Source organism: Rana temporaria, chromosome 4 (assembly GCF_905171775.1).
Source record: "Rana temporaria chromosome 4, aRanTem1.1, whole genome shotgun sequence".
NCBI lineage: Eukaryota > Metazoa > Chordata > Amphibia > Anura > Ranidae > Rana > Rana temporaria.
Genome location: NC_053492.1, coordinates 379,688,104 through 379,712,373, shown reverse-complemented (window position 1 = coordinate 379,712,373; position 24,270 = coordinate 379,688,104). Strand labels below are relative to the sequence as shown.

Here is a 24,270-nt window from a genome sequence, read left to right as displayed (position 1 = left end):
ATATACATTGCTTTTGATTTTATCATTTATGTATTAAGCGCTGCATGTTTATGTTTGTACCTTCATTGGGTTTCTGTATATAGACCTGCTGCTAGCTGCCTTTGTACACTTTAAGCGCAGACTTCTTCACTATTTGAATTACTGGATGAAAGGGGAGTCTAAATTGTTCTTAGTGCTTGACCCAGTGTTCCGGGATACTGCGGTACTGTGCTGAGTGGTTCCATATTTGGGTCAGATGGAACCTACTGTCAGAAGTATATCCTTTATTTTAAAATAGTTCTTGTATATATTTTAAGGTTGGTTAGTCATTGGTTAGATTTAGACCTTTCAATCCTCCTTCCTACCACCCAGTTCTTCCTAAATTATGGAAATGTTTGTCATGATTGAAAACTCACCTCATCACTTTTTATTTGGTCTGTACTGTTTGAATCTTTAGATCAGTCTTTCTGGACCCCTTTACTGCACAGAAACCCTTCAAATAACTTTCACGTCTAAGGGAACCCTTGCTAAAATAATTTATCAGGTTTCAGGGGGAAGAAGGTTAATTACATTTGTGGTCAGGGGGAAGAAGTCTAAAAAAGAACATGTCTTCCCACTGGCAGTGCTTAATGGCATTGGGGTTGGGATTATGCAGACATAAAATGGGAGGTAAATCAGCCACAACTCAAACCCCTAGCAACCTCTGGAGGAACCTTAAAGTTTCACAGAACCTTCACGGTACCCTGGTTGAGAATAGCTTCTATAGATCAGGGGTGCCCAACCAGTGGCCCAGGGGCCACATGTGGCCCGCGGAACCCTCTGATGTGGCCCGCGACCTCCTGCTCTGGGATGGAATAGAATAGAAAGCTGATATTGAAGGTCAGTTTATTACTAAAATCACAGCGTATATATGGACATACTGTATCTGTTCTGCAGTGGTTACTGGGCTGCTTTCAAACTGATCAGCAGGTGCAGAGCAGTTTACCTGCACTGGGCCATAGACTTCTGTTATTACCTGTAAGATTGGTGAGCTTTCTGAAAGTGCGCCAACCCTGCAGAATGTAATAGAAGTCTATTGCAAAGTGCAGGAAACTGAAAGCCAAAAGGTACACTGTGTTGCACCCGCGGTGCAGGTAAACCGCAGCACATCGGTCAGTCCGACCAATTGGATCCTCCATTCACCTCTAAGTAGTGGCAGACAACTTGTGTCCTACCTCCAATCTGATCCGCAAAAAATAGTATAGCAGAGCAGACACTGACATGCCATCCGCCCGCTCCACTCATTGTGGCCCGCGACCGGTTACCAAGTCGCTTAAGTGGCCCTCGCTCTTCAAAAGTTTGGGCACCCCTGCTATAGATAGTTACGACATTTGGGAGGGATACTATACAAATAGATAATGCTTGGCAACAGTTTGGTCATAAAGTATCTTTTGGCTTGAGTGGGTTATGAAACCTCATGATATGACCTAAAGTCAAATTTGTATGTCAATAATTTAAATGTTAGCCTAAAATGTTTTGTTTTTATGAAGTATTTATCATAAATTAGCATTTTTACTCCAATTATAATACACCATTACAGGTCATGGAGGTAATATTGACACTTTATATTTGCATTCCTGGAGATTTGCTATACACACTATACTCTTCTGTCACCACCTGATGTGTTATACATATTGAGTAAAAAACGTTGCTGTTAAATATGTAGAAACCCACAAAGAAAGTAATACATTTCATACATATTGAATTAGTTTGAGACTGGGGATTCGATGTTTGTCACCTGATGCCTGTAATAAAAAAGGGATCCAGTAATGAATAGATATTGCAAAAAAGCTAACTCCAGGTAAACTTGGACCCAAACTTAGTAAAAATGTTAGCTCAGTTATTTTATTGTTATCACATCACAGTTCATTGCTTATCATACACTCTCGTACACACGTCCGAGGAACTCGACGGGCAAACACATCGTTTTGCTCGTCGAGTTCCTTGTGAAGCCGCCGAGGATCTCTGCAAGCCAAATTTTCCCATTCCCGTCAAGGAAATGGAGAACATGTTCTCTTTTTGGCCCGACGAGATCCTCGACTGTTTCCTCGTCGAAAAGTGTACACACGACCGGTTTCCTCGGCAAAAAAAAAACAAAACAGCAAGCTTCTTGCTGGTTTTTGCTGAGAAACTCGGTCGTGTGTACGAGGCTATACAGTATACAGTCATGTGGGAAGCTGTGTAAGCTGTTGTCCTTAAGAAGGAATAACATCAAATGTTATGATAAATGACAGTGATAAATACATTTGTAAAATAATATATATTATAATGTTATATTGCTTTTTTCATTTTACCAGTTAATCCGGTATCTGAACCTTTATTTAAAATAGTATCTAAAAACAAAAATGTAATACATTGCAGCTTATCAGTCCTTAGATCTTTTCTAGAACTTTTTTTAGTATTGAATGTGCTAAATGTCTTCATGACATTGGTACTTGTCTTCTACTTGTTACATGAAATTAGTTGCAAAAATGATATAGTAGAATGATGAATGTTAGGGAAGATGTATTATATTGAAGTCTTTATTATTTTCTTTATTTTTTATTTTTTTATTCTCTTTTTTAAATCTATATTGCATTATATTAAAGCCAAAACCTGTGTTCTCCCCTATAGTGAATTGCCTAGACAAGCATGTCCACCAGTGTCCAGACAGAGTTGCATTAATCTGGGAAAGGGATGAACCAGGGACTGAAGTATACATCACATACAGGTAGGAAATATGTGATCTATAAATACACGCCTGTTTTTTTTTACAGATTTATGTATACCTAACTTGTAATGAATTTATAGCAGTATTAAACCAAAAAGCAAACATTTGTCATATTGCAGCTTACCAACTCTTAGTTGTGATGGCTGAATTAATTTTCTTTTTTTAGGCTTTCTTTTCTTTATCTTTATCTGATGATCCTACCAGTAGGTCTGTTGTTTTTCAAAAGAACAAGCTTTCCTGCAGATTTATCAGCTTACAAGATGAGACAAACCATTTACCACTGACAGAGGTGCTTATAATGATCATCTATTCGTTATTTATGTAAAACCTTTTTCTCAAACTGAAAAAAAAAACCTGCTCCTGTAAATGATTATAAAGTCTGAGCTAGAGTTTGGCTTTAGTTTGTTAATGTACCTAAATCTGCTAGTGCATTTAACCCCTTGGCGCTGGCTGCCACCGGTCCTTTTAGGAGTTTGCTATGCCAGGAGGCGGGGCTTATGGCCATGTGATCGCCATGATTGGCAGCGATCCAGAGTTTTCCATGAGCTGACAGTGTATGTGGCGGGAGCACTCAAGGCGCACGCTCTCGAAACATCACAGTTGGCACCATTGCAAGCAAATATGCTCGGTGCCCAGGCCTTGCTGCCGAGAGGCCGCATATTTGTGCGTGCTCGCCGCCAAGAGGTTAACATTCCTGTCCAAAGGTGTCCCCTGTGCTTCTTCATTCATAGTGGGCATACTTTAATACAGGAGATGTGTTACTGGTCAGATCACCAGGTAAAAACAGAAGGGGAAAAGTAAAAAGAAAAGAAAAACGAATGCAATCTAAAACTGCAATATATTACATTTTTTGTTTTGCATTTAATACCGTTTTAAAATCACTCACTTACACATTAGCAGCCATAAGTAAACCATGAGATCATATAATCATTACGTCCTTCTGGTCTGTAATAAAAGGCAGACACAGTTTTTGTTTTATCCAGCTGTATTTACTTAGTGGAACTTATAAAATCCAAGTTAATGATATAACACCAACATGTCAAAAAATTATAAATAAAATGCAAAATCAGAATTTACTGAGTTGGAAAAAGGAGCACCCTCTCCTAAAAATGACTTCTAAAGTTAATCAGGTGTAGCTAATCACCTTCTCAATGGCACACAAAGCCTTGTGAATTTAACTGTGATCAGCTGTGGTAATTTTGATTAGCTCAGCATGAAAAGAGCTTTCCTAGAGCATTTCAGTCCCTGGTCGCGCAGAAGGAGACAGAAAAGCAGAACTTCCCTTCAGCCTAGGTTCACACTGCTGCGAATTCAAAATCGCGGTAAAATGCGCGATTTTACCGCGATTTCGCGGCTGCGATTTTGCCGCGATTTTGCCGCGATTTCGGCCGCAATTTAATGTAAATCGCGGCGTTTTTATTGCCTTTTGTGTCTTGATGTCTGGGTGACAACTGTACCTCTCATTCCTTGTATGGGAATCACAGGGACAGAAAGCAAACTAATAGCCAGATTCACAAAGAGTTACGCCGGCGTATCAGTAGATACGCCGTCGTAAATCGGAATCTAAGCCGTCGTATGTTTAAGTGTATTCTCAAACTGAGATCCACTTAAGCCTGCGCCGTCGTATCTTAGCTGTCTAGCTCCGCCGGCCGCTAGGGGCGTGAACGCTGATTTACGCCTAGAATGCGTAAATCAGTGAGATACGCCGTTTCACGAACGTACGCATGCCCGTCGCAGTAAAGATACGCCGTTTACGTAAGGCGATTCCCGGCGTAAAGTTAGTCGAACAAATAGCTGGCCTAGTCAATGTTAAGTATGGCCGTCGTTCCCTCGTCGAAATTTGAAAAATTTACGTCGTTTGCGTAAGTCGTCCGTGAATGGGGCTGGACGTCATTTACGTTCACGTCGAAACCAATACGTCCTTGCGGCGTACTTTGGAGCAATGCACACTGGTATATTTGTCCACGGACGGCGCATGCGCCGTTCATAAAAAACGTCAATCACATCGGGTCACGAGTAATTTACATAAACACGCCCCCCTCATCCTCATTTGAATTAGGCGCGCTTACGCCGGCCCATTGACGCTACGTCGCCGTAACTTAGGAGGCAAGTGCTTTGTATATACAGCACTTGCCTCTTGACTTACGGCGGCGTAGCGTATATGCGATACGCTACGCCACCTCAAAAGTAAGCCAGTCTATCTGAATCTGGCTATAAAAAAATGATTTATTTTTCCCAATTTATCCTATATTTAAAAATAAATGATTGGAGTTAGGCTTCATAGTTTTTTAGTACATAATGTTCAAAGTAAACTCCTTCCATGATATATTTGTTTGCTGCATATAAGGAAGATTCTCCTATTCTGTTTGCTGTTACTAGGAACATGACAGCTTTTTCTAGCTGCACAGTTTCCTTCCTGGCATTATTAGCAGATTGCTTCGAGCTGGTAATGATTGATTTAGGTAGTTTTTCTCTCTATCAATGACTACGTGACATCAGCAGGGCTCCTACAAGGTGCCAACTGATTGTTTTAATAAGGACAAAATATTTGTGTAGGCTTTGGGACTGACTGATACGGAACATTATGTGATAACCTCTGTTCTAGTCTCTTTTTTCACCTGTTCCAGGCAAACCACTCCAGAGCCTTTGTAAATCACGCGGATCCCTTACTAGTGAACATTGAGTTTACCTGGACACACCTTATGACTGCACAATTCTGCTATAACTGGCGGATGGAAGATTAGATGGAAAATTTTAACTAGCTGTCATATCGTTAGTACGGTGCTTTCTATAGCCGATTTCGCTTTTTCGTCAGATGTGAACTCAACGTCCGATTTTTGTTTCATTAGTACGATTTTGGTAAAAAAAAAATCGTAAGAGCAAGACTAAGCATGCTCAGAAACGAAAGAATACATACACAACTATTCAACACATTACGTCACTTCTGACATTGTATTCTGTCGTACGAAAATTTTCATATTGTGAGTAACCTCTTCACTTTTGACATGAGACTAGCATGCCACAAAAAAACGGATGTTTGGTCGTCCAAAAATCTAAGCGTATGTACGAGGTTTAAAGGGGTTGTAAAGGTTCATGTTTTTTCATCTTAATGCATCCTATGCATTAAGGTGAAGAAACATATTACGATTACCGCCCCCCCCCCAGCCCCTCATTTTACTTACCTAAAGTCCTGCATCGTGAGCGCGCTCTTCCTTTGCCCGGGCTTCTTGGCTCTTCATTGGATAGATTGATAGCAGCGCAGCCATTGGCTCGCACAGCTGTCAATCAAATCCAATGACGTGGGCGCCGGGGGCGGGGCCGAGTCCTGTACTCGGCGGCTATGGACGCCAAATGCAGGACTTGAGAGCACGCCCGCAGAAGGAGTTATCTGAGGCGGGGAGGAGCCGAAAGAGCCGCAGAGGGACCCCAGAAAACGCAATTCGGGGCCACTCTATGCAAAACGAGCTGCACAGTGGAGGTAAGTATGACATGTTTGTTAGTTAAAAAATAAATAAAAATGTACCATTAATATCACTTTAAGGGTCATATAAAGAGGTTTCTGCACCCAGTGCTAAAATGTAACTGAGGACATTATCTAATGGGAATTAGGATTAGGAAGGGGGTGGTATTAAGGGAAGGAGAGGAAATGGTTTGTGTGTGTTGGGGGGGGGGGGGGGGATAGCTGAAAATGAGGGGCAGATCCATCCAAAATTACATTTTTATAGGGCAAAGCATAGGTGTAATAAAAGTGATTTTGTGATTTTAAAGTGGTTGTAAACCATTTACAGCCACTTTATGCTACAGGTAAGCCTATATTAAAGCGGGAGTTCACCCAAAAATCAACTTTCTGCAGTTAGATCCAGCATACTGTTGACCTCTGCAGTATGCTGGTCTTTTTATTGTTATTTTGGTACTTATCGTTTTAGCCGTATTTATTCTATGGCTCCGAGCGGGGAATCCTGCGGGGATAGGGCGTTCCCGAAGGCAAGCAAGTTGATTGACGGCCTTCGATATCGCGTCACGGCTTCCTAAAAACGGGCGAGGTGACACTTGGCTGTTTACGGCGCCTGCGCCTGCCGAGTAGAGCTGACTGCGCAGGCGCCGTAAATTGCAGAGTGTCACTCGTGTGGATTTTCGAAGGCTGTAAATCAACTTGCTTGTCTTCAGGAACGCCTATACCAGGAAGTAATCCCCGCTCGGAGCCATAGAAGAAATACAGCTAAAACGATAAGTACCAAAAAAAAAAAAAAACAGCATACTGCAGATGTCAGCAGTATGCTGGATCTAACTGCAGAAAGTTTATTTTTGGGTGAACTCCCGCTTTAAGGCTTACCTGTAGCTACCCAGAATATCCCCTAAACCTGCATGTGCCAACATATGCGCACTAAAGCAAACTGAAGCAATTGCACGTATGTGCCTTTGCTGCAGTCTATGTGTCGTTATTGTCACCACAGCACCAGCCAATCAGCCACGATACCCAGAAGTAACTCCCGGGAGAGATGTCACCGCTGGAGAGGGGGACGAGGACCGCTGCGGGGGCTTCGATCTAAGGTAAGTAATTCAAAATTAGCTAGTATGCCATGCATACTAGCTCATTATGCCTTTCTCTTGCAGGTTTTTTTTTTATTATTATTATTATTTTAAGATTGGGTTTACAACCACTTTAATCAACCAATAATTTAAACATGCAAATCTAAACTGAGGATGGAAAATGATAAATGTGACAAAAAAATAGTAGTCACCTCAGGATGTAATACAGTGATACAAAACTGTAAATTTCCTGCAACGTGTCCCTCTTTCCCCAAAGAAAAAAAAAAGTTAAAATACTTATTTCAGGTCATCACAACAAAACAGGCTTCCCCAATTTCTAATAGTAAATACAAACATTATTTTTTGAGGTTTTGATAGCATTATAATCTCTATCACAATGCTGTCTTTTGTTACTTGTGCAGAACTTGTTATTCCAGATAGCTGTTAGTTGAACCAAACAAATGGCCAATTATCTACAACCATGTAATTTCTGTTGGTACATATTCAATACTAAGATTAGAGAATGTTCTCTCAGCTTAATAAATACAATTAGGCTGTGTTCACTGCAATCCTGTTTTTTCTTTCATTTTCTAGCAAATTGGGTATTCAAAATCAACACAGCTTTACAATTGTTTTCTAAACTAATGCCGTGTAAATACGATCGGACATTCCGACAACAAAACCGTGGATTTTTTTCCGACAGGTTGTTGGCTCAAACTCGTATCGACGGAGTCCGCCTGTGTGGAAGAGGCCTTACTCAGCAGAAGATAACATACAGGACAAGTATCTGACAGGATAGTAGATGAATATAGGTTTGTTATGATTACCTGTAAAGATATTATTAACCTTCCTATCGGTATTCCCGAGTGTGGTTCGGGGTGAATTTTCCATACCAAAAGCGGTAACCCTGAGCCAAACTCGGGTTTGCATCCCAGGATCCAGGCAAAGCTACTTACCTTACCTTACCCAGGATCCTGCGATGTCTCCCAGCTGTGTGTGCGGGCTGTGTCCTCTGCTCGATCTATCACTGTGCCAGGCTCCATTCCCTGCGAGCGACAAGACGCATGGGGACAGAGCCCGGCGCCAAATTCAAAAAGTTAATAACACATAACACATACAGTACACTGTAATCTTACAGATTACATTACTGCATCAAATCATTTTACCTCTCTTTTGTCCCTAATGCTTTGTCCAGTGCCCTGCCTGCACTTTTATATTATAAATACTGTTCTTTCTGCCTGGAAACTTGAGATTGTCCATAGCAACCAAAAAGTGTCCCTTTACGTCAAAAGTGGTTTTAGTGGAATTAGAATCACTTGCAGAATTGAGCGATAGTGATTTGTGGGGAAATTCGTCATCAAACACTGAAGCCTCGTACACGTCCGAGGAACTCGACGGGCGAAACACATCGTTTTGCTCGTCGAGCTCCTTGTGAAGCTGCCGAGGATCTCGGCGAGCCAAATTTTCCCATTCCCGACAAGGAAATAGAGAACATATTCTCTTTTTGCCCCGACGTGATCCTCGACGGTTTCCTCATCGAAAAGTGTACACACGACCGGTTTCCTCGGCAAAAAAAAACCCCCAGCAAGCTTCTTGCTGGTTTTTGCCGAGAAACTCGGTCGTGTGTACAAGGCCTGAAAGTAACAACAGCGACAATTCTGCAACTCAACAAATTTCAGTGTTTTTGATTATATATATTTTTTTCTATTTGTTATAATTATTTATAGCTATTTATTATATTATAATTTTATGATTTTGTGTTTTCGAACTGTATCATACCCAGGATGTCTACTAGACTCTTGTTTGAACAGCCTAAAGTATGTTATTCCTAAGAATTACAGGCCTACAATATAAAACACCAAATTTCCATGCGAAACAATGTACCACTTTCAGTGAAATGAATCAAAAAATATGGTAAATAATCAAAATTCAGTGAAAAATCAAAGAAATTTGAAAAAGAAAAAAGAGGGGGACACACCCCCAAGTAATGTGACAGGTAAATAACCTGAAAGACAGCTAGAAAGTGAGATCTAGCTGGATAATGTGTAATATAAACACACCGTGATAGGTGAGAGGACTTATCCTACGTCCTTTGCTGACAGTAGTGGGCGGCACCTGAAGTCAGTGATTGTGATTGGTTAATTCCTCTGGCTTCCCTCAGCTGTTTGCAGGCACGCTGTCATCATTGCTTATTCTTATGTTATAAATAGATGGCGTTGGGCACTTGTATGGGTTATGCCCCAGTTGAAGAGCTCTGCCGCTCGAAACATGTCGGGTACATAGCTCATACGCTACTTGCTCATTACGCCATATTTTACTTGTGATCACTTGTACTCGTCTTTCACTGGGCTTGTACTTTTTTATCTATTTTATATATTTTTATCCAGTTTTTTGTTTATTTTGGCTTTTATTTTCTATGCCTAATAAAGGCTTGTTTTGGGATTAACCGCACTATGTGAGTACGTTTTCCCTTACATGGTTTCTACGTTTGGCCTGCATACTACACTCTTTCATCTGAGAACCACACCTGCACGAGCTGTCTCCTCTCATTGGATTGGACCCGTCCTGGCGGATTAAAGGCTGGCACATCAAACAGCTTCCCCATTGACATCACGGCTGCCTAGGAGCTCGTACATGCGTGTTTGACATACCGTCGCTGACGTGTATGTCCACACTTTCCGGTAAGAGTACCCATCTTTATACTTGTTTATTTGGATACCATTGTGGATTGCTGACGAGGTTCCAACTGCTTATTAAGAACATCTGAGTTCCATACCTGAGAAGATCACAACATCTTCCATTCCTCTACAGTCATCTGGTCTTTTCCACAAAGAACTTTTGACCAACTCCAATAAAGGAAATACATTGCATATATATATTTCTTTGGACTGTATAGGCCATTTTGACCTTGGACTATCACATTTACATTTTGGAGTTACACGTATAAATTATATGGACTTCATTTGAGGTTCTCATTATCATTTATTTTTGTGTCCTCTCACCTATCACGGTGTGTTTATATTACACATTATCCAGCTAGATCTCACTTTCTAGCTGTCTTTCAGGTTATTTACCTGTCACATTACTTGGGGGTGTGTCCCCCTCTTTTTTCTTTTTCAAATTTCTTTGATTTTTCACTGAATTTTGATTATTTACCATATTTTTTGATTCATTTCACTGAATACTCAGCGCTGCACTTTTTCTTTTTTATTCTTTGTACACAATATTGTCTTTTGTTGGTGCTAGCTGCTACTGGTTTACAATATTTACAGTTAGCGCAACTTTTTTTTCCTCATTTTATCTTTTTCCACGTGACACCATTGTTGCAGCTCACTAAACAGTCCTTTATCATTTACTACACATCATCAATTATGGATGTATTTGATTATAGGTCCTCTCGCTCTTTAAACACTGAAGGTATTTTCACGGTCACTGGTACCAGCGTGGAAATCAGTGGTGTTTTCATGAGATTGAAAAATCTCATGACCACAGAAATCCATCTACAATGGGACATAGCCTTTCTGGAACAATACCAGAAGGAAAAATTGGTCCCGAGAGGATTAAGGTGGGATATTCACCCACAACAAGGTGATGATGATTTACAGGCTTGGTCTCGTTACTTTAACGAAGCAGGCTTAAATCTTCTCGAATTCCTTACAGGGAGAAAAAAGTCTAAATTAAAGGCCATTGACTCAGAGATTAAAACCCTTCGAGAACAACTTCTTCCACATAAAACATCTCCAGAATACATCTCCCTTTCCTCTAATCTCCAGGGTATACTGGAAAAGGAAGAAAGAGACCAACGTTTTAAAAAACAAAAAAAATATATCCGAGACACTAATGACTATCAAGCTGGTCTGGTTTATAAATGGCAAAAAAAAGAGTCACTTATACCACCCGGTGAGGTAATTCCCACACAGATGGATACCACGGCTCCCTTGGCCAATGTCTCGAGAATTTTGGTTCCCGCGACCACCCCCCAAGTTCCTTCAATGAAAACAACAGACCCTCCAAGTAAATTCCCCATCCCCAATAATCACATCAAGGGGCAACCCAGGGGGAGGGGTGGACGAGGTAAAGGAAGGGGTAACCACCAGGTTTCCAATGACCATAGTACTGCCTATTACCATAGTCGGGATAGATCCCCCCGGGATTCACACACCAGGGATAGATCACCCCACTACTCCCATGGTAGAGATAGATCTCCTCATGAATTCTATGACAGTCGAGGAGGTGGTCACTATGATCGTCCTCGTGGAGATCATACCCCGGTACATACCCACAATAGGTTCCTTCCATTGAGGGACACTAGGGGTTACTATCCCTATACGGAGGGTGATCAGGATTCTTACAATAGGTCTCCTTATTCTTATAATCGCTCACATCATGAGCCCCCCCATGAAGGGGATTTTCCCAGGGCTCGCACGGGTTCCAAAAGGGGCATAGAACAAAACGGGGCACCCGAGGGGGGAGGAGGGCAAGGAAAAAGAGGCAGACTGTAAAAGGTAGTGGCATTTTCAATCTGAGCAAGGTTGAATTTTCCAAGGCTGAGATTACCACCTTAGACAAGGGTTTAAAATTCGTTCCATCGAAACAATTGAACAAATTCGACACTTTTGTCGATATTCATAAGTTTACCCGAAAATTAAATATTCAGAGATATTTTTTGTCTAACCCCTATCAGTCCAAAACTTCTTATGCCTCCTTAGGAGATGTAATCCATTCAGGGATGTCCAATCCATCATTGTTCAATCCTCCTACTACCACAGCATCATCCATTAAGGTCTTTCGAGACTTGGTACTCAAAGACCTTGAAGCCATACCCAAAAAACGTACCTATGACCATCCCGACATCAAATTGGGTCTTAAATCTTTGTGTGAGAGAAAAGACCTAATAATTCGGCCAGCCGATAAGGGAGGTGGTTTGGTCATCATGGATAAGGCGGATTATCATTTAGAAATGTGCCGCATCCTTGATGACACAAGCACCTATGCCCCATTGACGTCTGATCCAACAAAGACGCTAAAGAAGTCTCTTTTGGGTTTGATCAATAGGGGTTTTTCTGATGGAATTCTGGATAAAAAAGAAAAAGATTACCTTATACCTACCGTCCCTCGCATTCCAGTCATGTACTTCCTCCCTAAGATCCATAAAAGTGTCACCAATCCCCCGGGCAGACCCATCGTTAGCGGGATAGACTCGGTGACCTCTCGTATTGGGAGGTACATCGATTTCTTCCTACAACCCCTGGTGCGGGCTGTTCCGTCTTTTTTAAAAGACACAGGAGACACGATACGCAAATTACAAGCAGTGGATCTTCCTGAGGGATGTCTTTTGGTAACTGCCGATGTTACATCTCTGTATACGTGCATACCACACAAATTGGGGTTCAAATCTGTAGAACTGTCCCTTTCCAGGGACGGCACACTCCCCATTGCACAACAGAGATTCATCATGGACTTGCTCAAATTTGCCACACAGGGCAATTATTTTTGGTACGACCAACGTTTCTTTCTTCAAACAAAGGGTGTCGCGATGGGGGCCAAGTTTGCCCCCAGCCTGGCGAACCTTTACATGGCCCATTGGGAGGAGGATGTCGTCTATGCCCTCCATCGTCCAGAGATCTTGCTGTGGGCCAGGTACATAGACGACATCCTCCTCCTGTGGCATGGTGATGAAGAATCTCTCCATGACTTTATGGTCACTCTAAATGACAACGAGATGGGCATTATCCTCACTTATGATCTTAGCCACACCCTTATACATTTTCTTGACCTTGAGATTTCAGTGGACAATAATCAGTTGGTTACTAGAACATTTTTTAAGCCAACAGACAGAAACGGGTACATTCCCACGGACAGCTGTCATTACAGTTCTTGGCTGAAATCTATACCTTTCAGCCAGTTGCTCCGCATTAGAAGGAATTGTACAAACGCCTCTGATTTTGTCATACAAGCGGAATCCCTCAAGGCCAAATTTGTTGAGAAGGGGTACTCACCGGGGAAAGTGGATGAGGATATTGAGCGTGTTCGCAAGATCGATAGAGATTCCCTTACTGTAGAGAAGCCAAAACGTCCCCCTGATACAAAATTTAAATGGGCATTTACTACTCAGTATTCTGTCCAGCATAAACGTATCAAAAGCATACTCAATCAGCATTGGAACGTTTTGAAAAGCGACTCCCTTTTGGGTCCGGTACTCCCTGATAGACCTGGAGTTGTATTTAGGGGGGCCATGGCACTCAGGAATAAGCTTGCCCCTAACGTATCAGACCCTCCTACCAAACCGTCTTTCTTTCCTGAGATGAAGGGATTCCATGCATGCAGGAGATGCAATGTCTGTCTTTTAAACGCGCTTACCAACAGAAAGATTACCAGTTTTACATCTACAGTGACATCCAGTATTTACCATGTGAGGGATTTTGTAACCTGTGACACCCGTTATGTTGTCTATTTGCTTACTTGTCCGTGCAAAAAACAATACGTTGGCAGGACCATACGTACGTTCTCAATCAGGGTAAATGAACACATAGCTCGGATTAGATTGGGTAAAACTAATCACAGTGTGCCCAAACACTACCTGGAACATCATCATAAAAATCCAGAGGGGACAAGTTTCCAGATCATTGGCAAATTTACCCCCCATTGGAGGGGTGAGTCCAAGATCAGAGGCGTGTCCCAACTTGAGATGTTCTGGATATACCAGCTTCGCTGTTTTTTTCCCTCATGGACTCAATATAGAGTGGGATATTAACGCCTTTATTAACAAATCCTAGTGATTGTATGACGTTTATGTCCTTCTCTTATTGTGCTTTCCTTAATTTGGGATTTTTGTTAGGCATTCTTATAAGCATATCATTATGGCCATTTTCTCCATTTCTCACATGTATTCAAAATATAGCATTGTTATTTTTATATACAGACATATTCATTATTATTTTTCAGGTACTTTGTTTATTGATTGTATATGTATTAATGTATATTTTTTGTTTACAATAGCAATGATGCCACACAGCCTTGTATACACTGCCTACACCACCATTGGGTATTCCTAAATGTCACTCCCCTTGTATTCCAGGTCAGTGTCCATATTCCTCACTGATTCGTATGTGCGAGTCATTGGAATACTTGGAACGCATTGTGAGGGCGCAGCGTGATGACATCACGACGCTGACCTGGTTTCATAATACATTGACTCTTCCCTGTGATTGGCCCTTTTGCGTTCCAGGGTGGGACGCACGCGCGCCACGTACATCACACGTCAGCATCCCTGCGGTTGCCGTAGGGACCTTCGTGTCCACCGTGGCTGCGCTTGCGCACATGTCAAGAGCCTGACCGCCCCCCGCCCCCAGATTGGCAGCAGTTGTAGGTGCCGTAGATCGACGCACCGGCTGCAGCATTGAGGACGGCTATGACGTTGCTTATGCCCCGCCTGGACACGCTCTGGGGACCAATGGACACTCGGATGGTCCACAGTTAACAGGTGGCTGTTCACTTACTACGTCCTCTGCTGACAGTAGTGGGCGGCACCTGAAGTCAGTGATTGTGATTGGTTAATCCCCCTGGCTTCTCTCAGCTGTTTGCAGGCATGCTGTCATCATTGCTTATCCTACGTCCTTTGCTGACAGTAGTGGGCGACACCTGAAGGCAGTGATTGTGATTGGCTAATTCCCCTGGCTTCTCTCAGCTGTTTGCAGGCACGCTGTCATCATTGCTTATCCTACGTCCTTTGCTGACAGTAGTGGGCGGCACCTGAAGTCAGTGATTGTGATTGGTTAATTCCTCTGGCTTCCCTCAGCTGTTTGCAGGCACGCTGTCATCATTGCTTATTCTTATGTTATAAATAGATGGCGTTGGGCACTTGTATGGGTTATGCCCCAGTTGAAGAGCTCTGCCGCTCGAAACATGTCGGGTACATAGCTCATACGCTACTTGCTCATTACGCCATATTTTACTTGTGATCACTTGTACTCGTCTTTCACTGGGCTTGTACTTTTTTATCTATTTTATATATTTTTATCCAGTTTTTTGTTTATTTTGGCTTTTATTTTCTATGCCTAATAAAGGCTTGTTTTGGGATTAACCGCACTATGTGAGTACGTTTTCCCTTACATGGTTTCTACGTTTGGCCTGCATACTACACTCTTTCATCTGAGAACCACACCTGCACGAGCTGTCTCCTCTCATTGGATTGGACCCGTCCTGGCGGATTAAAGGCTGGCACATCAAACAGCTTCCCCATTGACATCACGGCTGCCTAGGAGCTCGTACATGCGTGTTTGACATACCGTCGCTGACGTGTATGTCCACACTTTCCGGTAAGAGTACCCATCTTTATACTTGTTTATTTGGATACCATTGTGGATTGCTGACGAGGTTCCAACTGCTTATTAAGAACATCTGAGTTCCATACCTGAGAAGATCACAACATCTTCCATTCCTCTACAGTCATCTGGTCTTTTCCACAAAGAACTTTTGACCAACTCCAATAAAGGAAATACATTGCATATATATATTTCTTTGGACTGTATAGGCCATTTTGACCTTGGACTATCACATTTACATTTTGGAGTTACACGTATAAATTATATGGACTTCATTTGAGGTTCTCATTATCATTTATTTTTGTGTCCTCTCACCTATCACGGTGTGTTTATATTACACATTATCCAGCTAGATCTCACTTTCTAGCTGTCTTTCAGGTTATTTACCTGTCACATTACTTGGGGGTGTGTCCCCCTCTTTTTTCTTTTTCAAATTTCTTTGATTTTTCACTGAATTTTGATTATTTACCATATTTTTTGATTCATTTCACTGAATACTCAGCGCTGCACTTTTTCTTTTTTATTCTTTGTACACAATATTGTCTTTTGTTGGTGCTAGCTGCTACTGGTTTACAATATTTACAGTTAGCGCAACTTTTTTTTCCTCATTTTATCTTTTTCCACGTGACACCATTGTTGCAGCTCACTAAACAGTCCTTTATCATTTACTACACATCATCAATTATGGATGTATTTGATTATAGGTCCTCTCGCTCTTTAAACACTGAAGGTATTTTCACGGTCACTGGTACCAGCGTGGAAATCAGTGGTGTTTTCATGAGATTGAAAAATCTCATGACCACAGAAATCCATCTACAATGGGACATAGCCTTTCTGGAACAATACCAGAAGGAAAAATTGGTCCCGAGAGGATTAAGGTGGGATATTCACCCACAACAAGGTGATGATGATTTACAGGCTTGGTCTCGTTACTTTAACGAAGCAGGCTTAAATCTTCTCGAATTCCTTACAGGGAGAAAAAAGTCTAAATTAAAGGCCATTGACTCAGAGATTAAAACCCTTCGAGAACAACTTCTTCCACATAAAACATCTCCAGAATACATCTCCCTTTCCTCTAATCTCCAGGGTATACTGGAAAAGGAAGAAAGAGACCAACGTTTTAAAAAACAAAAAAAATATATCCGAGACACTAATGACTATCAAGCTGGTCTGGTTTATAAATGGCAAAAAAAAGAGTCACTTATACCACCCGGTGAGGTAATTCCCACACAGATGGATACCACGGCTCCCTTGGCCAATGTCTCGAGAATTTTGGTTCCCGCGACCACCCCCCAAGTTCCTTCAATGAAAACAACAGACCCTCCAAGTAAATTCCCCATCCCCAATAATCACATCAAGGGGCAACCCAGGGGGAGGGGTGGACGAGGTAAAGGAAGGGGTAACCACCAGGTTTCCAATGACCATAGTACTGCCTATTACCATAGTCGGGATAGATCCCCCCGGGATTCACACACCAGGGATAGATCACCCCACTACTCCCATGGTAGAGATAGATCTCCTCATGAATTCTATGACAGTCGAGGAGGTGGTCACTATGATCGTCCTCGTGGAGATCATACCCCGGTACATACCCACAATAGGTTCCTTCCATTGAGGGACACTAGGGGTTACTATCCCTATACGGAGGGTGATCAGGATTCTTACAATAGGTCTCCTTATTCTTATAATCGCTCACATCATGAGCCCCCCCATGAAGGGGATTTTCCCAGGGCTCGCACGGGTTCCAAAAGGGGCATAGAACAAAACGGGGCACCCGAGGGGGGAGGAGGGCAAGGAAAAAGAGGCAGACTGTAAAAGGTAGTGGCATTTTCAATCTGAGCAAGGTTGAATTTTCCAAGGCTGAGATTACCACCTTAGACAAGGGTTTAAAATTCGTTCCATCGAAACAATTGAACAAATTCGACACTTTTGTCGATATTCATAAGTTTACCCGAAAATTAAATATTCAGAGATATTTTTTGTCTAACCCCTATCAGTCCAAAACTTCTTATGCCTCCTTAGGAGATGTAATCCATTCAGGGATGTCCAATCCATCATTGTTCAATCCTCCTACTACCACAGCATCATCCATTAAGGTCTTTCGAGACTTGGTACTCAAAGACCTTGAAGCCATACCCAAAAAACGTACCTATGACCATCCCGACATCAAATTGGGTCTTAAATCTTTGTGTGAGAGAAAAGACCTAATAATTCGGCCAGCCGATAAGGGAGGTGGTTTGGTCATCATGGATAAGGCGGATTATCATTTAGAAATGTGCCGCATCCTTGATGACACAAGCACCTATGCCCCATTGACGTCTGATCCAACAAAGACGCTAAAGAAGTCTCTTTTGGGTTTGATCAATAGGGGTTTTTCTGATGGAATTCTGGATAAAAAAGAAAAAGATTACCTTATACCTACCGTCCCTCGCATTCCAGTCATGTACTTCCTCCCTAAGATCCATAAAAGTGTCACCAATCCCCCGGGCAGACCCATCGTTAGCGGGATAGACTCGGTGACCTCTCGTATTGGGAGGTACATCGATTTCTTCCTACAACCCCTGGTGCGGGCTGTTCCGTCTTTTTTAAAAGACACAGGAGACACGATACGCAAATTACAAGCAGTGGATCTTCCTGAGGGATGTCTTTTGGTAACTGCCGATGTTACATCTCTGTATACGTGCATACCACACAAATTGGGGTTCAAATCTGTAGAACTGTCCCTTTCCAGGGACGGCACACTCCCCATTGCACAACAGAGATTCATCATGGACTTGCTCAAATTTGCCACACAGGGCAATTATTTTTGGTACGACCAACGTTTCTTTCTTCAAACAAAGGGTGTCGCGATGGGGGCCAAGTTTGCCCCCAGCCTGGCGAACCTTTACATGGCCCATTGGGAGGAGGATGTCGTCTATGCCCTCCATCGTCCAGAGATCTTGCTGTGGGCCAGGTACATAGACGACATCCTCCTCCTGTGGCATGGTGATGAAGAATCTCTCCATGACTTTATGGTCACTCTAAATGACAACGAGATGGGCATTATCCTCACTTATGATCTTAGCCACACCCTTATACATTTTCTTGACCTTGAGATTTCAGTGGACAATAATCAGTTGGTTACTAGAACATTTTTTAAGCCAACAGACAGAAACGGGTACATTCCCACGGACAGCTGTCATTACAGTTCTTGGCTGAAATCTATACCTTTCAGCCAGTTGCTCCGCATTAGAAGGAATTGTACAAACGCCTCTGATTTTGTCATACAAGCGGAATCCCTCAAGGCCAAATTTGTTGAGAAGGGGTACTCACCGGGGAAAGTGGATGAGGATATTGAGCGTGTTCGCAAGATCGATAGAGATTCCCTTACTGTAGAGAAGCCAAAACGTCCCCCTGATACAAAATTTAAATGGGCATTTACTACTCAGTATTCTGTCCAGCATAAACGTATCAAAAGCATACTCAATCAGCATTGGAACGTTTTGAAAAGCGACTCCCTTTTGGGTCCGGTACTCCCTGATAGACCTGGAGTTGTATTTAGGGGGGCCATGGCACTCAGGAATAAGCTTGCCCCTAACGTATCAGACCCTCCTACCAAACCGTCTTTCTTTCCTGAGATGAAGGGATTCCATGCATGCAGGAGATGCAATGTCTGTCTTTTAAACGCGCTTACCAACAGAAAGATTACCAGTTTTACATCTACAGTGACATCCAGTATTTACCATGTGAGGGATTTTGTAACCTGTGACACCCGTTATGTTGTCTATTTGCTTACTTGTCCGTGCAAAAAACAATACGTTGGCAGGACCATACGTACGTTCTCAATCAGGGTAAATGAACACATAGCTCGGATTAGATTGGGTAAAACTAATCACAGTGTGCCCAAACACTACCTGGAACATCATCATAAAAATCCAGAGGGGACAAGTTTCCAGATCATTGGCAAATTTACCCCCCATTGGAGGGGTGAGTCCAAGATCAGAGGCGTGTCCCAACTTGAGATGTTCTGGATATACCAGCTTCGCTGTTTTTTCCCTCATGGACTCAATATAGAGTGGGATATTAACGCCTTTATTAACAAATCCTAGTGATTGTATGACGTTTATGTCCTTCTCTTATTGTGCTTTCCTTAATTTGGGATTTTTGTTAGGCATTCTTATAAGCATATCATTATGGCCATTTTCTCCATTTCTCACATGTATTCAAAATATAGCATTGTTATTTTTATATACAGACATATTCATTATTATTTTTCAGGTACTTTGTTTATTGATTGTATATGTATTAATGTATATTTTTTGTTTACAACAGCAATGATGCCACACAGCCTTGTATACACTGCCTACACCACCATTGGGTATTCCTAAATGTCACTCCCCTTGTATTCCAGGTCAGTGTCCATATTCCTCACTGATTCGTATGTGCGAGTCATTGGAATACTTGGAACGCATTGTGAGGGCGCAGCGTGATGACATCACGACGCTGACCTGGTTTCATAATACATTGACTCTTCCCTGTGATTGGCCCTTTTGCGTTCCAGGGTGGGACGCACGCGCGCCACGTACATCACACGTCAGCATCCCTGCGGTTGCCGTAGGGACCTTCGTGTCCACCGTGGCTGCGCTTGCGCACATGTCAAGAGCCTGACCGCCCCCCGCCCCCAGATTGGCAGCAGTTGTAGGTGCCGTAGATCGACGCACCGGCTGCAGCATTGAGGACGGCTATGACGTTGCTTATGCCCCGCCTGGACACGCTCTGGGGACCAATGGACACTCGGATGGTCCACAGTTAACAGGTGGCTGTTCACTTACTACGTCCTCTGCTGACAGTAGTGGGCGGCACCTGAAGTCAGTGATTGTGATTGGTTAATCCCCCTGGCTTCTCTCAGCTGTTTGCAGGCATGCTGTCATCATTGCTTATCCTACGTCCTTTGCTGACAGTAGTGGGCGACACCTGAAGGCAGTGATTGTGATTGGCTAATTCCCCTGGCTTCTCTCAGCTGTTTGCAGGCACGCTGTCATCATTGCTTATCCTACGTCCTTTGCTGACAGTAGTGGGCGGCACCTGAAGTCAGTGATTGTGATTGGTTAATTCCTCTGGCTTCCCTCAGCTGTTTGCAGGCACGCTGTCATCATTGCTTATTCTTATGTTATAAATAGATGGCGTTGGGCACTTGTATGGGTTATGCCCCAGTTGAAGAGCTCTGCCGCTCGAAACATGTCGGGTACATAGCTCATACGCTACTTGCTCATTACGCCATATTTTACTTGTGATCACTTGTACTCGTCTTTCACTGGGCTTGTACTTTTTTATCTATTTTATATATTTTTATCCAGTTTTTTGTTTATTTTGGCTTTTATTTTCTATGCCTAATAAAGGCTTGTTTTGGGATTAACCGCACTATGTGAGTACGTTTTCCCTTACATGGTTTCTACGTTTGGCCTGCATACTACACTCTTTCATCTGAGAACCACACCTGCACGAGCTGTCTCCTCTCATTGGATTGGACCCGTCCTGGCGGATTAAAGGCTGGCACATCAAACAGCTTCCCCATTGACATCACGGCTGCCTAGGAGCTCGTACATGCGTGTTTGACATACCGTCGCTGACGTGTATGTCCACACTTTCCGGTAAGAGTACCCATCTTTATACTTGTTTATTTGGATACCATTGTGGATTGCTGACGAGGTTCCAACTGCTTATTAAGAACATCTGAGTTCCATACCTGAGAAGATCACAACATCTTCCATTCCTCTACAGTCATCTGGTCTTTTCCACAAAGAACTTTTGACCAACTCCAATAAAGGAAATACATTGCATATATATATTTCTTTGGACTGTATAGGCCATTTTGACCTTGGACTATCACATTTACATTTTGGAGTTACACGTATAAATTATATGGACTTCATTTGAGGTTCTCATTATCATTTATTTTTGTGTCCTCTCACCTATCACGGTGTGTTTATATTACACATTATCCAGCTAGATCTCACTTTCTAGCTGTCTTTCAGGTTATTTACCTGTCACATTACTTGGGGGTGTGTCCCCCTCTTTTTTCTTTTTCAAATTTCTTTGATTTTTCACTGAATTTTGATTATTTACCATATTTTTTGATTCATTTCACTGAATACTCAGCGCTGCACTTTTTCTTTTTTATTCTTTGTACACAATATTGTCTTTTGTTGGTGCTAGCTGCTACTGGTTTACAATATTTACAGTTAGCGCAACTTTTTTTTCCTCAATGTACCACTTTCAGCATCAAAAATTTCAGGCGGTATAGCAGCACTATTTTTAGCACTAAACCGCCTGAAAAACGTGTCAGTGTGAAAGGGGCCTTAGTGAACCAACAATGCACTAGCTTAAAGGAACCTATTTTAGAAAATAAAAAACAAACCTTTACAACCCCTTTAACCTCCCTGGCGGTATGATTCTTTCAGAAAAAAGGTGCTGAAAGCGGTACCATTATTTGTAAGGAAATTTGGTGTTTTATACTGTAGGCCTGTAATTCTTAGGAATAACTCACTTAAATCTGACCAAACAAGAGTCTAGTAGGCATCCCGGGTGTGACATTTTTTTAAAAACAAAATTATAAATTATAATATAATAAATAATTATAAATAATTATAACAAATAATAATATAATTATAATAAAAATGATTCAATAATGTAATCAACTCAAAATCACTGAAATTTTCTCAGTTGCAGAATTGTCGCTGTCATTACTTTTATTTTTTTATGACGAATTTCCCCACAAATCGCTATCGCACAATTCTGCAAGTGATTATAATTTATTATCGCTGTTTTCTAGCTGCTCTAAACCCATTTTTGACATAAAAGGGACATTTTTGGTTGCTATGGGCAATCTACAGTTTGCAGAAAGAAAGAACAGTTTTTATTATATAAAAGTACATGCAGGGCACTGGGCAGACCACTAGGGACAAGGGGTGTGTGTATTTTTTTACATACAGTACTGTAATCTATAAGATTACAGTATACTGTATGTATTGTGTTTGTTTACGTTTTTTTATTTGGCGCCGTTCTCCGCTCCCGTGCGTCGTAACTTCGCAGGGAGCGGAGATCGGCGGCACACATAGGCACTGTGTAAATCGAGCGAGGTCCCGCTCGCTCACACAGCACGGTGGAATCGCTGGATCCAGGGACAAGGTAAGTAAACCCTGCCTATGGATGCTGCGAGGCGAGCCGAAGTCTGACTCGGGGTTACCGATTGTAGCCAAAAAATCCCACCCCAAGTCAGACTCTGGAACACCGCCAGGGAGGTTAAGCAGCCAAATCTTCTGGGGCTGAAGTGGTTAACTAACGTTATTTCAGATTCTTGAAGACTGTTATTGTGAAGAAATAGCTGTTTGTGTGCAGAGTGAAATGAGTGATTTTATAATTATCAATCAGCTGCTGCACTTGCAAGGTTGTAATGAGGAAAATTGCATCCCTCCGCACAGTCTATTTGCCTTAAGGCTGCATTCACACCTGAGCGTAGCGTTTTCTGCTGCATTTTTTACCGCGTTTTGCCGCGATTTTTGCTGCGTTTTTTACCACGATTTTGGACAGGTCTAGGGTCACCAATGTTAAAAGCAGAAAAACGCTTAAATCTGCCAAAAAAAAAAAAAAGTCCCAGAACTTGTTTGAGCTTCAGTCGTTTTTGAACTTCTGGCTTCAGGCGTTTTGTAGTGGAGATGTGAACCATCTCCATAGAGAATAATAGATTTTTCCCCTCCAGCATTTTGTAGCTTCAGGCTTCAAGCTACAAAACGCTCAGGTGTGAATGGGGTCTTAGTAAATCAACTCCATTATGCTCATATCATTACATTTTTTTCTCACGTTCTCACGTTTTCTCACGTTATTTAAGGTAAAGTAACTAATAGTTACTGGCATAGTTAAAGCGGTCCTCCACCCTAAAGTGGAGTCCCGCTGATCGGAACCCTCCCCCCCTCCGGTGTCACATTTGACACCTTTCAGGGGGGAGGGGGGTGCAGACACCTGTCTAAAGACAGGTATTTGCACCCACTTCCGGCCACACGCTACGGGCGAAAGACGGGCATTCCGTCACATCCCGTCTGTCGCCCGTTGTGTGCTGGGAACACTCGGCTCCCAGCACACAGCGTGTGAGCCAATCGGCGGGCGCAGCGCGACTCGCGCATGCGCCGTAGGGAACCGGGCAGTGAAGCCGCAGCGCTTCACTTCCTGGTTCCCTCACCGTGGATGGAGGGGGGAGCAGCAGGGTGACGAGCGATCGGCTCATCCTCTGCTGCGATCACCGCTGGACTCCAGGACAGGTAAGTGTCCTTATATTAAAAGTCAGCAGCTGCAGTATTTGTAGCTGCTAGCTTTTAATATATTGTTTTAGTGGCACATCCGCTTTAAGTGCAGAGTTGCATGGAGTCTTGCTTTTACTCTGTGTAACCTTTTACATGTATGCAAAGCATCATAATCTAGGTCATTAATACTGGAACAAGACTAAATAGCTATGCATGAACAAACATGCTCCTTCACATACTGAGAAGACTTAGTTAACATGATCTGTTGCCATACCTGCACCATACCAACAGCAACTGCTCATGTGCATCAACGTAGTCAGTAGATTTCTCCAGCAATGTTTTGTGACCTCTGCTTCTCACCTTGTATGACAAATTCTCAACCAGTTTTCTCACATTGTATTCAGGCTGTAGA

At 42.4% G+C, this 24,270-nt stretch overlaps 1 protein-coding gene across 2 annotated transcripts in view; it reads left to right on the top strand.

Moving 5' to 3' along the window:
* The window catches only part of ACSS1 (acyl-CoA synthetase short chain family member 1), a 218,870-nt gene that overhangs the window by 39,546 nt on the left and 155,054 nt on the right, over positions 1–24,270 (top strand). For both annotated transcript variants that reach the window (XM_040351016.1, XM_040351015.1), the window contains exon 2: positions 2,632–2,728. In XM_040351016.1, the coding sequence (XP_040206950.1) occupies positions 2,632–2,728 (97 nt within the window). The remainder of the gene's footprint in view (positions 1–2,631; positions 2,729–24,270) is intronic.